Source organism: Xiphophorus hellerii, chromosome 2 (genome assembly GCF_003331165.1).
Source record: "Xiphophorus hellerii strain 12219 chromosome 2, Xiphophorus_hellerii-4.1, whole genome shotgun sequence".
Taxonomy (NCBI): domain Eukaryota; kingdom Metazoa; phylum Chordata; class Actinopteri; order Cyprinodontiformes; family Poeciliidae; genus Xiphophorus; species Xiphophorus hellerii.
The window spans coordinates 13172164-13190520 of record NC_045673.1 but is presented as its reverse complement, the minus strand read 5'-3'; the positions used below and the strand labels follow the sequence as shown (position 1 = coordinate 13190520).

Below are 18357 nucleotides of genomic sequence, written 5' to 3'. Positions count from 1 at the left end.
CAGAGTGATGGATGCATACAGTGGAAGATGGTCAGCTCACCACCAGGATTTTTTTTTTTCTGTAGCATTAACTTAACTGAAGTATAGAGACTTTTGGTTTTCTCTGAATGATTATTATTTAATACAATATTAGCTTAATGTACTTGTACTTTAAGTTCTGACTTCATATTTGTCAGGAAGAATTTTTTTAACTTTCCTTATTTAGTTTTATTTCCGTGATATGAGACCTTTTATACAGAACTCTACAATTTGTGCTTTTTGAAATTATTATTGCTGCTGTTTTTTACTTTCTCCTGTTTTTATCTGAAGTACAACAGCTTCTTTTGCTCTCAATATGAATAAAAATAGTATAGCTAAAGATTGATTGGTTGATACTTTTACACTGCAAATAAGAATTTTATCAAGTTGCCATATCAGCATGGGTCCTGCAAATAGTTAGATGTTTGTGTTATCTAAGCTGTATTATGTGGGGATGTCCATTCAGATAAATCAGTTACACCTAAAATGTTAACTTGCTGTAAATCTTACACATTTAGTATTGAAGAACAACTTTCATTTAAAAATATCTTGCTGACAGCTCCCACTCTGGTTGCTTCAGAAATACAGTTTCTGGCCTACATGAAAAATGCTTTGTGTGGCAGAAAACTAACACTGCACATTATCTGGAACACGCCGTCCCCACAGTGACATTTTGTAGAGGCAGTGTCATGCTGTGAGGATGAAGCAACATCACACAGAAACAGGGAAGCTGATTGGAGCTGATATGAAAGGTGAGATGAGCTCAGTTCAGGGCAATCCTGAAGAAAAAGTCTTAAGACCGGGCTGGAAGTTCCAGTAGGAAAAATATTCTAAACACACAGCCAGAGATGCAATGAAGTGGTTCAGATCAAATCATATTTAAGCATGAGAATATCCTGGTCAATTTCTGGACCTAACTCCAGCTGATATTCTGTGGCAAGAATTGAAAGTTGTCATTCCATCTAGTTGGACTGAGCTTGGATCATTTTGCAAAGAAAAATTGACAAAATATGTCAGTCTCAAAGCTGAAACATGCCCCAAAAGAGTTTCAGTTTTAACTGCAGCAGAGGACGATTATACAAATATTGACATAAGAAAGCAGAAATCAAATCCAAATCACACGTTTCATATTTTCATTTCAAAACACTTATAAAACAATGTTTCTTCTTCTTTTTCTTTCATGTCACAGCTATGGTCTAAAAAATTATATATTATAATCGAAAAAGCATTTTGAACATAATTACATGAGAAGATTTTTGATAGAGCTGAACATAGGATTTGACTAATACTTAGATAGCTTGGAAACAAGAGCAATAGTCCAATAAAAAAATTCAAAAATTCTCAGCCTTGCATCATCACCTTGAATTCATGTTTACATTTCTAACCTTTAATTATGTAAAACATTTAGAACATCACTGTGTAATTACCATTCCTTTGACCCAAGCGATTATCTGAACAATGAATCACATCAAATACATTCAACACAAAACCCTGCATGAAGGGACAGAGTAAAGCCTTTAGCACACCTTATCAAAAGCTATAATACCAAGCAGTCGCTGCCCACTTAAATCTTTATATTCTTCATTCACTTTAGCTTACCAAACAAAGAAGTCCCCATAGGCGAGTAATGAATAATCATTAGCAAAAGGTCCACAAATTATTGATGTAAAATAAGCAATGATTCTTTTTTTTGTTTCGCAATTTATTGCCATTAACAAGTAACTTGCAATCCAATAAATGTCAGCATGGCTTTCAGTTAATTAAAGGGAAAGATATTATACAGTAATGCAGGGTGGCGTTTATATCTCGATTTCCACAGACTGCAATTTACTGCCGGGCCTTTATTTGAAGGGACCCACAAATAATGGCTATTAAGCCGTCAGCGGATGGACAGGGGATCACATTAATGAAATTAGATAAGGTGGAATGGTGATCTACACAGCCCAGACTCTGGAGACACACAAACCACACGCAGACATGCAGCACACAGGCAAGACACATTAGGACTCGCGTGCCATTTTGCTCCATTTTTTTTCCCCATTCTCCAGACCTGCTTGGCGCATGTTTTCATTCCTCTTCTGTCTTGCCTTCACCTTTTCTGCACTTTCCCCCCAAAAAACATCCAGCCAGAGAGCCAGCTCGGTGTTCTACATGAGACCCTGTCAGCTCATCAGGGAAACTTTCCCCTGTTTGTCCCGAACACTGTAGGCAGCCAGTCAGTCCTTCAAGCCTGCCATCAACACTGCCAAAACACACACATACACACGTGTCCACATCTCCCCCACTAACAGGGAGGTGTCACTCGGGGAGGCAGCTGCACTCGCTGGTGTGACGGCTCCCCTCAAATCAGAGATCCTCGTCCCTGTCAACAGAAACCTGGCCCTGAGGCAACCACTGTCACACGGCGTACACCCCTTGCACACACAAACACACTGACTGATGAGGAAAGGATGAAGACAAGGTGGAAGAGGAGGTTGCTGTGTTCTATCAGGAGAACAGATTTCCACTGTATTAGGAGAGCAAGGAGTGGGAAGGCAAGGGGGAAGAAGGGGCTCGGGAAGCGGAAGAATAGAGCTTGGGGGGAGGAGTGGGATGAGGGATGTGTGTTTTAGTTAAAACAGCGGGCCTGATTTCCTTCCTGACAGAGAGGCCCAATTATTAGCTTTGACAGTTTGGGGAAATTGGCTGTGAGTGTGATGGGACAGATAGGAGCAGAACTGATAGGGGAACTGATAATTGTTCAGCAGACGATTTAGTCAGGTCGACATCCAGCTGCGGATTCAGCCCACAACGCTGAGCCTGTACAAATATAGAGTAAAGTGAAGATTTGTAATTCAGTAAGAAGAGTGCATTTTTCAACAAATTATGGAGGTGCTGCTTAACATTTCCTTCTCAGTGCCACAGTATCCATGCACTGTCTATTCTCCTTATGTGCGCGTGCGTGGGTGTGTGTGAGGGGGTGTGTCTGGGTGTGTGTGTGTGTGTGTGTGTGTGTATGGACATGACTTGGTATGTATTTGTGCTGGCAGCAAACATAAGAAGCTCTCTGTGCAATCGGACAAGATGCCAATATCTGAGTAATGTGACAGTGACTTCCTGTCGGTGTGTCAGAAAGCAGCTGAAGGCTTATCAATACTCGCTTGTACTCACATCCTTTCCCATCGCCTCTAAAGAAGATGCACCATTCCAAGAGAAAACTTTCTTCTTTCATTTTTTTTTCCCCCTTCAAGAAACGCAAGAATAATCCGCAGAACAGAAGATGAAAACTTATGTTATGGCATCTTGTGAAAAACTGTTATTGTTCTGGTGATTGTAATATCAATATAAAGTTTGGAAGCTTTTCTCTGTGTGACATAAAATCTAAATGGAAATCAGAAAAAAAATGTTTTGATTAAAAAGATAATTACATTTTGAAATGAATTACCATTTTGCCACTTTTTTCCCCAGACTTTCAGTGAACTTTAAGGATTTTTGAAGGGCAACACTGCCCCCCTGTGGTTATTTGATGCTATTAAATTAAGACTATTTGGCACACAACTTCCAACTTAAACGTAGCGATTGTTTTAGACATGCTGCATTTTGTTTTGTGTGTTTTTAACAAGTCAAAGACACAAAATAAGTTTTAGTCAAACTTATGTATAAATATCTGTGATGAATTATAATTTTTGAACAGTTACATGCATCTCACTTTTTCTCTGCACATCCACTTCCTGCTTAACATTTGTAATTGATCGGAACCGAGTCCCTCATTGGCAGATCTAATTCATTTACGAACTTGTCGCTCCACATCATTGATTGAGTTGTCTTTCATCCTAGCTTTAATTATGCAAAGATAAAAGATTTTCTCATTATTGTGTTTAATCTAATGAAGGGCCTCACACTACAGCGGGGGCAAGTTCAGAGGTCCAGACTATTGACCTTGAGTAGGTCAAGCCAGAGGAGGAATGTTTTTAATTAGTCAGAGGAAACAGATCTGAGGAGAAGATCTGAAGTTGTCTGTTGGGTTTGTGGGTTAAATACATTGCCACAGAGTTATAATGGATCTCAGCAGGTTTCAGTATTTAAACCTCTAATATTTACAGAGTGGCTTTAAAATATAATTGGGTATACATCAGTATACAATGACCGAACAAAATTAAAATGAATAATCCTTATTTTATGCATTATCAACTTTAACCCAAACATGCTTTATATTATTCTAGAAAGTAACAAATGAAAAACCCTCCTGCAATTATACCAACATGAAAAGCGGTTCTCTTTTTCTGCACCAAATTCCAGGTTTAAAATGGGGTAAAATGGTTTTAAAAAGCCAAAATTTGACAGAGATAACTTTTAATGTTACTAATTAATAGTGATTTGTTGTATTTGTATGGTGCCATTGTGATCAGCGCAAATCATCTGTAAAGAAGAAATTTATAGCATTCTTTAAATCTCTTACATTTTTCAGCTTTCCAATCTAACAGAAACAATTGTTTCAGGACTGAATGCTGGAGCAACAGATTAAGTTACTAGATTACAATCTTGCAAAATTTTGAAGAATTTCTATTTAAAATTATTGTTATCACATTAATAACCAAATAATGCTTTAGATCACAGTTTTTCCACCAGTTTGTGGGTTTGCAATCACCTACAGACACGTGTGTGTTGGTAATGCAAGATTCCCTTTTGTTATTAAACCATGTTGTCATCATTATTACCCCAAACCAAAATTACATCATCTTCTTCTTTAGGTAAACATTTTTGCCAAGGAACGGAAAACAGACTCATAATCTGTTCAATAAATTAAAGTACAGGAACTTTAAATAATTACAACTTAATACTTTTATCATCTGTGTAAAGCTTTAATATTCTAAACATATTAGAGAGTAGAACAAAGAAAGATCATGTTCAAACAGAAAAACATGAACTTGATGGAAGATGGAAATATGATTTAATCTGAATCATTAACGTAAAAGGACATAAATTAACCAAATTTGTTTTATTTTACAATTTAGCTATGAATGTAAATGTCTAATCACTGTTTATCCTTAAGTTTAAATTTTTCATATAGTATTAAATCTTAATCTGTTGAATTTTAAAAGAATTTAAGTACAGGTAGGCGAGGATGTATTGTGCAAGATAAAACACATGCATTCGTATTTTAATATTTCATTTGCAGATATTACAGATGTTTTTATATAAGACCTTTCTGGTCAAGCTGACAATTTAAAGCAGTTTACACCTCAGCCACTTTTACATTCACACACACACACATCAGTAGAAGTTAAGTGTGTTTCCCCGGGGAACATCAACATGTGACAGGATGGAACTGGAACAGAACCCATTGACCCACAGTCCAATCATAGCAAACAAGAAAAAAGGGAAGCTCAAGAAAACATAAAAATGGTGAGTATGGATATATAACTGAAACAGTTTTGGAAATGTTTTTCTTAGTTATTCTTGTTTTTATTTTGATGTCTATTCTAAAAACTTCCATGCTTTACAATAAATTGTAATATGTTTTTGAGAGAGCCCTTGTATTCTAGAGCATCTTTAGGTAAAAGTTGAATGAATATGCATTATGAATCACTTTTTCACATCATGCATCATAATTACACGTACATGGTTTCCTACTGGACCCATCTGATTTCTATTTTAAGGATAAAAAAGATAAATAGATGTAGCACTTAATCCACTGAGTTCATCATCAGTTTTATTGGCACTTCTACTACATCATCATCTTTGAGATATTTCACATCATCTGGATGAAAATATGCACAAAAGAAATCACAATATGGCCACATTGTCTCTGTCCATATAAAATATGTACAAGTAAAAAAAGATATCGTGTGAAATGCGTAAGACCATTATGTCGCCTTATCAGCAGCCAAAAACACAGATACAAAGGAGGCAATGAAAACCCCGAGTGGAACAGCTGCTGCCTTGCATCATCTGATCTAGCATATGTTTTTTGTTTTTTAAATCATTGTTAATTATAGCCCTAACATTTCTCACTCTGTGCTGAAGATGCTTCAACACAGTCCTGTTATTCTCCAGCAGCTCTTGTGCACAACTGTCAATTAACTGGAAATCAAGTCAATGGATTGTCTAATTAAAGGAGGGAAAATAGAGGAAAATAATCCACCGTGGTGTAGCTTCAGTTAATTCCAACTATTTTAGAGCAGAACATCTTTTCTATACAGACCACAGAAAATATTTTGTTGCAGCTTTATGATTGTCCTTGGTTTCCTGAATATAATTTTAGCATTTCTCAATTTCATCAACTTCATATGTTGCCTGTAAATTAGAAAAAGGTTACCAATTTTTTCAATTATTTTTCTGATCAGTCTCTTTAAGCTCAGTCTGAAATGAAATCATTAACACTGTGCAGGCTTCAGGCCTCGTCTTCACGTTCTGATCCACTTCTGTCCACTGGGTGGCACTTAGTACACAGCAGGATCTTCTGCCTCCTCATTCATACATTGACTCAGTCAGACCTGTCTGCTTGAAGGTCTCTGCCACCTGTTTGGAGTACTTCATCTTAGCTGACAGGGCCTCTAAAATATCATTCTGGTCCACAGCAGTGGCTGTCCGATAAATGAAGGTCCCCACTGACTCAAGGCCTCGCATTCCTAGATTAACCCCGAACCCTGGAGGATGAATCAGAGAGATTTGAAAATATAAATTGCAGACATTAAGACAGCTGATTTATCTCAACACATATTTGGGTAAAGAAGTGATGCTTTTCTCAGAGAAATACTTCAATTTTACACAATGTGGAGGAGCAAATCTCCAATTGTCAAAAATAAATGTATTTGTAATGGGCTGAAAAATAAAACATCTGTCATGGCCAAGCAAAATGTAACATTTTTATAAAAAGTAAAACTCATAAAATAAACCATTTATCTGAATTTTAAAAAACGCATTTGTTTTAAAACAACCAATTTAGCCTTCAATTTTCATTAATCATTGATTCAGTTTCAGTTAATTTCCTTTCTTGTCTAATTCTGTCACAGTTATGTTCAGACTACTATTTAACTTGTCTTTCCTTCTCTCTTTTGTTATTTATTAAGAGCAGAAGTGACGGGGATGTACGATTCAAACACAAGATCTGTAAAAAGGCATACAAATAAAAGTACTTTTAAATTAACAAGATAAAAAAACAGAATCTTAATGACGGAGATGCATCTATAAACGATAAATATGTGATAATTATACTTGGAAAATATTTTATTTATTTATAGTTTATCTGTGGATAAATAGATATTTTTGTAAATCAAAAAGACATGGAAGTATGAATGGAAAATAAAAAACATCCCCTCTAGAGAGGATGAATTGAAGCAAAATAGTTCACATTAATATATTGTCTTTGTACCTGTGTCGAAGTTGAGGACGCGTGCCGCTTCGCCCTCCACAATGACGGCAACGTTTTCTCCTTCTATGTAGGCGGCACTGATGCGTCTGTGTGACAACTGTATCTCAAAGAGTCGGCGGCTGCACTGCATGTGGTGAAGCGTCACATCGTTGAGACGAGGTTCAATGTCTGTCTTGTAGGCATTGAAGGATTCATGGAAAATGTTCTTCATGATCTGACCAATAAAACAAAGGCAGTAATAAATATGTTAAGACATATTCTTTGAAAACTTAAAAATAGTTGTATGGGGCCTTTGGTAGAATCTTAATTTCATCACAGGACCACTAATCCGTCTTTTATATTGATATATTTGGAGATTACTTGGAGCTGAAAACTCTATTCAAATGTGATCCCTGACAAAAAGGTAAAAATAATGCAACATTTGAATTTAAATTTGTAATAATTGAAATTACCCTTAGGAGAGGGTCTGAAGTATTTATAATTGCTGTGAATTTGTTCATTAATGCGTGCATTGTCCTTATGTTCTATTAATAAATTTCAATAAATCTGGAAAACACACACAAAAAATGCCAGGGAACATTTGAATTAACAATATACAAAAAGAAGTTTGGAAGCTTCCTCTTGGAAGTCCCAAAAGTCAAAATTGCTAAATTGTGAATTCATTTAGCAATGAATAAAAAAAAAAATGCATTCCTAAAAAATGTTCACAAGACAGCATCTTAAAAGTTAAAAAATACTGTATTAGATTTATTTATTTTTATTATGTTTGTGTAGTCATTTTAGGTACACATATACTGAGAGACTTTAAAATGACAAAAGAAGACAAAAAAAAATCAGAGATATCCTTGTTGCATCACTAACTTTGGAAGACAAATATCCCATACTTGGGCATTTTCTTACCAAACTCTGATTACTTCAATGTTAAATGGTAGGTTCAGTATATTGTGTAAACATGCATCCAGCTATTACTCAGCTCAAGGAGTTAAATCATTTCTTCTCGAAGATGACTGCCGTTTTCTTCTTGCTCCAGATCACCAAACAGACAGACCTTTTGCCCTGTCATAGCTTCTAACACTTGCTGATGCTCAGTTATTAGTGTGCAGCTGATCTGACCGTTAGTCACCCTCTTCATTTTTATTAAAGAAAAATAAATGCGTCTGGTGACTGTGCCTTTGAATCAGCTTCACAGCATCTGTGGGTTTTGAATGACAAGTCTCTCTTCTCTCTATTTTCTCTGTTCAACTCTGCTCTTCTTCGACCCATACTTATGAAGCCAACTGTTACCAAGTAACAGTGCATTTGAATGGCCACCCACATAGCAACAAGAGCTCCATGGTCGGTCTTGCTATGTACCTGAGTGAACTACCACTGCTCTGTGTGCCGCAGCTGCAGGCTATGCATGATCAAAGGACCTTGACTGGACAATCAAGTGGCTTTAAAAAAAAAAAATCCCCACAGTAATGTAGGTGTACCAACTAAGAACATTCTTCTCTACTTATTCAACTATATGCGGCTCTTTTTGCTAGATGAATACACATAATAGTAACCCATGTAAACAGAATACAGAGACTCAATTCACACAAGTGAATCAAAGTACATTTCTTCAAAAAAAAAAAAAAAGGCTGAGAATGAATCTTAAATGCCGTACTATGTCTTCACAACAGCATACAGAAACAGAAGTCTTACCAAGGAGTTTGCAGTCTGTCTGAGGTAGCGAACCATTTTGGTGTCAGAAGTGGGACAGGCGAGGGCCATGTAGCGGTTTCTGAAGGTGCCATAGATCTTCAGGTGGAAGCCAGACTTGGCTGTCGTGTTTTTGTTCTCTCGGAGAGCCTCCACTCCATAAGCAGACAGGTCAAAATAGAGGACTGTGTGCACGTATCTCAGGTGTGGGCACCTACACGTAGTAAAACAGGTAATTGATTCATCTTATTCATATCAATTCAAGCCCATAAACTGCAGTCCGAGCAAAACAAACGCATTTGAAAATCATCACCTCTGTCTGCAGGCCTGCTGTCTCTTCAGAAGAGATTAAAAATAGCTCACTTTTTATTCAGCAGTTCAACCTTGTAGCTTGTAGCTTCTCATTTTCCCTCAAGAGAAAATTGATACATTTTCTTTTCAGTGACATAAACAGCAAGAGAGGCATAAAGCAGCTTTTAGAGCAGCCACTGGAGATAGAGAGGAAGGGGAATGGGAACTGGGTGGCTATGGGGGAATGGACAGTAAGGAGGACCAGGTCATATCCTGGGAGGACAATTCAATCACTACAGGAAGCAGCCAGAGAGAACAGCCAATAAAAGGCAGCCACACAGCCAGTAAGGCAGACGTGATATGAATGGTTATGGTTACATAAAAACAACAAGAAACACTTGCTTGTGTTTGCGTGTTAGTCACATTTTAGCCTGGAGCGTTTGACCTGAACCTGTTTATTTCCACAATGAAAATAATCCTACTCTTCTGTTGTCACTGTGGATGATCTATCATTAACTGAAATATAATTTGAACAATTAGCTTTCATTGACATCGGTCATCTGATGATTCAGACGGTTAAACTTTTGTTGAACTCCTAATTGTTATTCTTTTATTCTTCCTGTGTGCGCTTTTACAGGTTGTGTGTTTTTTTAAGAGCAAGTCACCCAATTCTTGTCATTACTGGCAATGGACTAAAGTTTTTCTCTATTTTTTCCAAACTGACCGAAAAATAAAAATTTCAAACTACATGCTTTTCTTTTTTTGTGATTTTAGTTTTGTGATTTATTTTTCTGGCTCATGAGACAGAACAGTTTGCACACTGCTGGTTCAGATCCTGTTTTAGAATGGCTTTCTCAATAGGATTCTTATCTGGATATAAATCCAAATGAGAATCGATAAGATACAAAAATTGATGTTCACAGAAGCTCTCAATCTAATATGACTAAGCTGGAGGTATTTTGCAAAAAGAAATGGGCTAAAATGTCATTCTCTAGATGTATTTCAGATTAGCACCGATGCATGCCACAGTTTCCAGTTACATTGTTTGGTCAGATCATTAACATGAGGAAGGCAAATAAAGCTGCCTTCTTTGTAGCAGGGTTTATTATTGACAAAAACAAGAACATAATATTTATTGGTTCATAGTACATGTGGTAAAATGCACACATACAATTTTCTTTCTCAGTGTGAAGATTTTATGAGAATTTAACTGGTTCCATTAACATTGTGTGGGGAGGAGGGAATTAGGCAATTTCCTGCTTACGTCGTGTTTTTCATCACTTTTATTTCAAAGATAATCCCTATGTTTTCATAGCTTCCTATGCTTTACTGTTGTTGGGTTTGAACATTTATACAATTTGTAAGCACTGACATATCTACAGGATTTATTTAGCACCATTGATCCACTGTTTCCACAACAGGTCAGTTCAGTCCACCACTTGATATTGGAAAAGCTGAAATCAGCGGGTGGACAAACTGATGGATGTCTATGAAAAACAAAAACCAGAGTGTGGCTGCTTACCTGTCTCTGGTCTGATCTTTCTATGGTGGCATTAGCTCCGTAGGCGTGGCAGGACTCCACAATGTAGTCAGAGCTGATTCCTAAAACAGAGCAGGAGTCTCCGCACGATCCGTCAGCCACCACGATGACTCGAGGCCAGTCATTGTGCGGAATCCGCTGCAGGTATTCTTCCGTAAACTAAAACACAGAATATGTCCATGATGATATACAAATATATGATATACAAAGAGTCCAAACTGGGCTCTCTTTAAAGACAATTTATTAAATCACAATTAATTAAATTGTCTTTTACATTCACTCAGTTTACATTAATGTAGTAATGGAATTGTTTATATATATATATATATAGTATACATAACATTGTAGTGTAGCAAGAAAAAAAAGCAAAAACAAGGATTTTGTAAACAATGTTTTCACAGCATTGTAAGAGGAAAGTGAATGTTTTTCCAGACACAAACCAATTAGATGATAGAAAAAAAAACCCTACTAATTCCAAGATGCTACATAATATCACCCATTTATGGGAACAAACCATTAGATGACATTGAAAAATTATAGTTAAATAAAATGTAGCATGTTAAAATTACACACATAAATCAATATTTTACTTACTGAAAATGTATTTTCCTTTTCTATGCATTATAGGTGATATTTATACTGTGTCTGGTGGTTTGTTTACATTTCCTCCCCCTTAGCTTGTCTAACGGATATGACTTCGCTTGTTGTGCTATCTGTTCATCTGCAGGAGGAAGCAAGTGGATTTTAATTTAATATATCAGTGAAAGCTATTTATATGAGACATATTGGTTGAGCTTGTCCTAAAAACAGAACATCCTTTGAACTGAGAGATTCATTTATTTTCTCTGGTGAATGTTTGCAACCTCTCACCAGCTTCTTTCCTGTGTTAAGGAGGAAAAAGAGGCAGCCAAATGAAGTTGGAGGACAGCCAGCCAGGCTGGGAGAGAGAATAAAAAGGTTGTGGAGGGACTTTAATAGCGTACATCCAAAGAGATCTATGTCTAATCTGTTTAGACCACATTGAACAGGTAATTTAAAAGACCCCCGCCCCCAACATATTCTCAGACCTTTGAAGCATTCGCTGGGAGGGTAAAAGTATCTGTCATCAAGCCCACTGTCTTGTCTAATCAAGACGAAATGGCCGGGTTGGCAGTAGCTCTGAAAGAAGCCGCAGATTGCTGTGACCGAAAGCCCTGCTGACCTTGTCCTCCATCTTTCAAAGGTCACTGAGTCACAAGAAAGGGATGAGAGCAAACGCAGAAATAAGAAGGAAAATCTACAGGCCAAAGCCAGAGAGAAAACTAAGATTCAGCATGATTACGCTTTTTTTTTTTTTGGGACATATTCAAAGTTAAAAAGGGCGATAAAATAAGACCGATAGTAAATGTCAAGTTAAAATAAGGTGTACTGGAAAACATGTAAAATGGAAGATTCAAAATGTACTATGCAAGTACAATGCCTTCAAAAAGTATTCATACTCCTTTGACCTTTTCACATTGTGTAAGGTTGCAACCAGAAACTTCAGTTTTTTGGGGTACATCACATGAGGATGGAGGGGATGACGTATTCAGAATGATGTGCAGAAATAGTTCTCCAGGAAGCACAGAAGCACATGTACCAAATTCTTTTCTGTTTTAGTCTCGCCTGGCCAGACCCTTTTGTTCCACATATTTTACACAACTTGTGACAAATTTTCAATGAGACATCTGGGTTTTTAACAATCACTTTGTTCTTACCACCATTTCATAAAGGCCCAATTTCATAGCTGTCCTGTCAATTCTTCCAACCTCCTGCTTTTCCCTACAGCTGCTCCAGCTGTGCCATTTCTTAGAACATTTATTGTCTTAATTATACTTTATGAAATGTTCAGAACGTGGTATAATGTTCTAGAATATGGTAGCAGGTGTGTTCCTTCGTTTTCATGATGCTGTTTTTTTTCCGTTTCTGTAACAAACATTTAAGACCTTCACAGAGCATTGGACTTTATACTGAAATTACTGTGCGAATCACACACATGCAACTATTTAGATAACTTGAAATATATTAGAGTAAAAAGGGATGATTAGAAATAAATGCCACATTATTTTGTTTTGTATTTGTAAATAACTGAGAATCATTTATCCCTTTCTTTCCACTTTGCAATTAAGCTTTGCTTTTTGCTTGTCCATCACATAAAATCCCAATAAAAATACTCTAAAGTTGTTATAAGTTTTCTTGTGATAAATGTAGGGGTCTAAATACTGTTTTAACAATTGTAACATGTGAAGGTTATTTTAAGGCAGGCCAAAAATAGTCGCTGCACTCATAATAATTGTTGCTGTCTCTGAGCAATGACAGCTTCTCTAACAGTTTTTATCTCAGGTGGCTACCTGAGCTGCAGCTGTAAGTGTCTTGTTATTTCATCATTATACTGTATTGAAAGCTGAAGCAGAGCTGAAAAATGCCGTAATTTCAGCAGCCAGAACACACTGAGCAATTTGATTTGGATGCACGAGAAAATAATCTTCTGTTGGAAAATAAATCCTTTGGAATCAAAATAGGATTACATTCGAAATCCACTTGTTTGATGCCGTAAAGTGTCGGGGTGGAGACTTGTTTAAGCTAATTCTGTCATTTGCTTTTCACTGACCCACTAAATGTTGAAAAGGGTTGTTTTTAGGTCAGTTTATATAACGTGATTTCAACTGAGTGGATTCTTTCAGTTTAGGATTACAGTGGAGTGCAAGAAAGAGATTTGCTCAGGGCCTGGTTTGTTCGGTGTGAATTTGAGAAACTGATCAATAGGAAGACAACGTTTACCATGACAACTTACAAGCAACTAAAAAGAAGTTTTTGGAGAAGAAAACATGTCAGAGTTGTAGAGGGATTTAAGTCGATATCAGCTTTGTTCTGCCTGGATCAAGAGCCTGAGGATGCTGCTTCCACTGAGAGCCCTTATGGAGGGAGAATCACTTAAGTTTTGTTACTGACAAAGTAAACCACAATTGACTTGGTGTATATTTCCAGGAGGACTATATTGGTGAGTTTTAACATAAACTGACACAAGGATGGGAAAGAAAACTGAATTTAGGCAATGAAGCTTATGTAGCCATTTGTTTAATTTTTTTTTTTACATTTTAGTCAATATATATGAGTATTATTTATACATGTTCCACAGCTTGAGGCACAATTGGTCAAATTCCAATCAGTTTTCAAAATGAAGCTAATTAATTTACATAAGTTCTAATTTTATTGTTAATCTGATATGTCTCTGTATTATTAAAAAATAAAACAAATCAGTTTCTTATTTATTATACATCTTCACTGAAATTAACTATTTATACTTGGAAATCTGACTGTAGCATTTTGTAGTGTCAGGTAAACAGGCTAAAGATACAAATTAAAATTAATGCTTTAGACAACCCCTCTTTTTGGCTACAAGTTTTATGACTTAAATTTCCTCAAGTGATATATTTAGACCTAAACACCCAGTAGCAGCCCTACCATTCCCTGCTGGAACCATGGTTATTCTCAATGGTTATGAGAATAATTCTGAATCCTAAACTTTAATTCAAATTTGGACGAATACAAACTATGTTTAAATAATGTAACTTTTAGTGAACGTTACATCAGCAAACTAATAAGCTTTTTGATGGTGATTATAACTGAATGTCTGATATTTAAATCACTCAAATTCATTTTACAGTGGAGTTTATATTTTTTCTCAATGTTAATTTACTTAAATCACATTGTTTTTGCGTATGCTTGTGTCTAACTTAAAAAAAATAAATTTAAAAAAGCAACCTTAGTTCCCAGCTGCACTTTGATCTCCACCTTCTGCTTCTTCTGCTCCAGGATGCTCAGCAGATACTCCTGAAACACGCCTATCCTAGTGAAGAAGTGCTCATTGTGCCAGCAGCCCTCCATGTTATCAAAGTCCACTCCGAGTCCCAGTAGAAACTTCACACTGCGAGGATCCAGGGCGATCTGCTGGGGCCGGCAGAGCAGCGCGGTCCGGTACCTCTCGTCCAGCACGGTCAGCTTCAGCACCTTCCCGGAGCGGACAGCGACCAGCGCCGCCGTCAGCCCTACGGGACCCGAGCCCACGACGAGCACCGAGATCCGTGCACGCCATTGCCTGAAGCCGTCGAGGCTGACTTTCACCACCACGTACAGGGCCACTACCACCAAAGTGCTGAGAGCCGTGTCGAAGGCGAGAGCTCCGTACTTTTCCTCGGCGGTTTCCCCGATTCCACCAACTCCAGCGTTTTCTGGCTGCAACCCGTTCATATCGCAGGGAGGGAGAAACGGGTTGACTGGAGGGTTCCAGGTGTTTTCAGATGACTAACCAGCCGTCCATATTAAGGCATTCATTGTAAGAGAAGAGATGACTTTGCATCCGTGCACACTCAACCCGAGCGGCCGCGGCTCTAACACAGACCTCCTCTCAGCTGTGCAGCATGACTTCCTCCGTCTGCCTCGCTCCCTTTCTCTCTCCCAGGCATTAAAGTGTGCGTCCAGGGAGCGTCAGCAGGAAAAAGAAATGTTCTTTTTTTTTTTCCTGAAGGTGCCCGGACTTTAGAAAGGGAGCTTAAACCATGCTGTGGGCACGCACATGACGCTGAATGGTGTGCTCTGACTTTATTCTGTGGGAAATTATTGATTTACTTTTTACTAAAACAAGAGAGCCCAGATCGGACTCTCTTTCTCTAAGACAGACACATGCTCTTACTGGGAACCTAAAAAAAAAAAAAAAAGTTCAAATGCCTTAAATGTTTGACTTACATAGTGGGAAACTTCAAAATCTTATCTGTCTTTTGTGTTACATATATCTTGTGTAGCTATGCAAAAACGCATACAAATCTTTGAGGCAAGTCTAATAAAACATATGTTCCTGTAACCTGGCTGTATAGGTATACCCATAAGCTAATATGTCATTTTATGATTTCAGCATTTTGTCTTTGTGGTAGCTGCTTTAGAATGTCACATCTTGAACTGGCTACATTTGCCCATTCTATCTTGTGAAAGTTCTCAAAAATGATCAGATTTTGAGTTTTTTTCTTTTTTAGTTCAGACCTCTGTGTTGGCTATTCCAAAAATATCTTGACAGTTGGGACAGTCTTTGCATTCATCTTTCCTTCTATTCTGACTAGTCCGCCAGTTCCTGCTTCTCCAAAACATCCCCATAGCATGATGCTTCCACCACCATGCTTCATTATAGAAACGGTATTGGCATGGTGATGCCAGTACCTCCAAACATGATGTTTCTAATGATCTCCGGACTCCAGATGGGGCGCCATGTGCCTTATATATTAAGGATTTCTTTTTTCGTCTAGTCGTTTTACACTTTGTGTGTAGAATTTCGAGAAAAGAGATTAATTTAATACAATCGGAAATAAGGCAGTAACATGGGGAAAATGTGGGAAAAAGTGAAGCGCTGTGAATACTTTCATGATGCACTATAACTCATGTCAAGCTATTAAATGATGTATCTACTTGTCGTTTCTAATTCTTTTCCACTGTAACTTTAATACAGCAGCAACAACACAAAAAGACAGCGTCCTCAAACATATTTCAGCTTTTTGGTATTTCTGAATTTGTCTCAAATTACTGGTGAATGAATAAAAAAAAGGATATGTTGATAACTATGGTGACAGGCTTGGACAAACATCTCGCCCTTCTTTCATTTCTCCTGGATCCATCTGCGTCATATAGATTTCCATTTCATTCCATCCCTGTTAATCATTGTCAGCATCTAATCCTGCCTGCAGCCTTAGCACCGTTTTCTCTTTTCATTTACCTTCACTTTCGTCTCCTCTTATTTCAAGAAGCTGTGACAATGAAGACATGTCACCATGGTGATAGCTAAGCAAAAGACGAGGCCAAATTTGTATGAAGAGATTTTTCTTTCCCTATGAGGTGTGGCTGTTAAGAACATTGACACACTGCGGTTAATGCATCATCATATATTTGCTTTACTTTTTATATCCGTCTTTATCCACTTTGGTACTTGGGCATTTCTGTGGACAACCCTTGTGTGGGCCTCATTAAAAATATTATCCAAATTCACACTTTAAAATGTTAATCATGGTTATTTTAAAAAATCTGGTCTCTCTCTAGTGACTTTCCTTGACCTGTAAGCTCTGTTAATGCATTTTATACAGTATTTCGAAGGTGCGTATGAACCTGAATACAAGTCAAAGTGTTTACACAGGTGTATTTGTTTCTGACTGGAAAGGGCTTGGTTTTATAAATCCATTTACATTGCCAATGATCCGAATAGGAAGCGAGGGTGAGCTAGACAAAGAAGGGAGGCATGCTGGTGTGACACACTACACCTCCACCAGTAATTGGTTTTCACCTCCACTCAGGTGCCTGGCAACTATCACACTGCCTGGTCATTTGACATGAAAAGAGCAGTGAAGCTCTAATTGCAGTTTTTTTGTAAAAAAAACAAAAAAACCCTGCTAGCAGGAAGACTAATGAGGCTTTTACAGAAAACGTTAACAAACGTTAACATGTGTATTGATATTTCACATCAATACACATGATGTGAAATATAGTTAAGGGGTAATTTAATACCACTAATGATCAACATGCTAACATAAAGTGCTTTTAATACAAGTAAAATGATGTTTATTAATTTGAAATACAACATGAGTGCTTAACACAATCTCATCTAAAGGTTGGTTAATTTGTAAAGCATCTGAATGAACTTACAGAAAACAATTAAATCAGCATGTTTATCTCTTATTTCCCATCATGACATATGCGGTTGCATGACAATTACTGAGACAAATGTCACGGATCCTGAGGATTTGAATTTAAGTGCATCAAGAAGATCCCTAACACAGCTTCCTGTGCCTGAACAAAAAAAAGATCAGAGAGCAGGTTTGGATCAGTCTGCCCCCATCTCAGTTCCAGAAGGGTTTGGTACAGACCTGAGGTCATCAGAAACACACACAAAAAAATACTAAACTCTCACAACATAATGAATACAAACCCTCTTTGTCCGTTTTGTTCACATCCACCCAGAGGGCCACAGGCAAAAGACCAGGTCTAGACCTCCAATTAGTTCTGGAGAGGGTTTTTTTTATCCCTTAATAATGTGACCAAATTGGATTAAATAGAAAATGGCAATATAAAGACAGTAAGGTGAAACAGTGAGCTGAGTTTCAATGATACACAAAAGCACATTCAGAAATAATATGTACCAATTTTATTATTTCCCAACATCAGTAGGTTTAAAATCAAACATAACTGGATGTTAATGACCCCAAACACACATCAAAAGTGGCGTTTGGAGAGGTAAAGACAGTTAGAAAGTGCTTTTGGAAAACCCTGACCTGAACGTAATTTGCTTTATCTGTGCTTTAAAGCCTGGTCAGTGCCAGAAAACCAACAGATTTAAATGAGCTTTACAATACGTTTAACTAGACAAGTCAAATGATGATCCAGAAGTACACCAGAACTCGCTTGACAACTACAAAAT

At 37.3% G+C, this 18357-nt stretch overlaps 1 protein-coding gene across 1 annotated transcript; it reads right to left on the bottom strand.

The window, feature by feature from the left end:
* Nucleotides 1-5153: 5153 nt before the first annotated feature.
* LOC116728996 (uncharacterized) lies at nt 5154-16384 on the bottom strand. The gene is made up of 5 exons (XM_032577373.1): nt 14670-16384; nt 10869-11045; nt 9059-9269; nt 7373-7586; nt 5154-6647 (listed from the first exon to the last, which is right to left on the bottom strand). The coding sequence occupies exons 1-3, from the start codon at nt 15153-15155 to the stop codon at nt 9228-9230; spliced, it is 705 nt and encodes a 234-aa protein (XP_032433264.1). The 5' UTR covers nt 15156-16384; the 3' UTR covers nt 5154-6647; nt 7373-7586; nt 9059-9227.
* Nucleotides 16385-18357: the final 1973 nt, after the last annotated feature.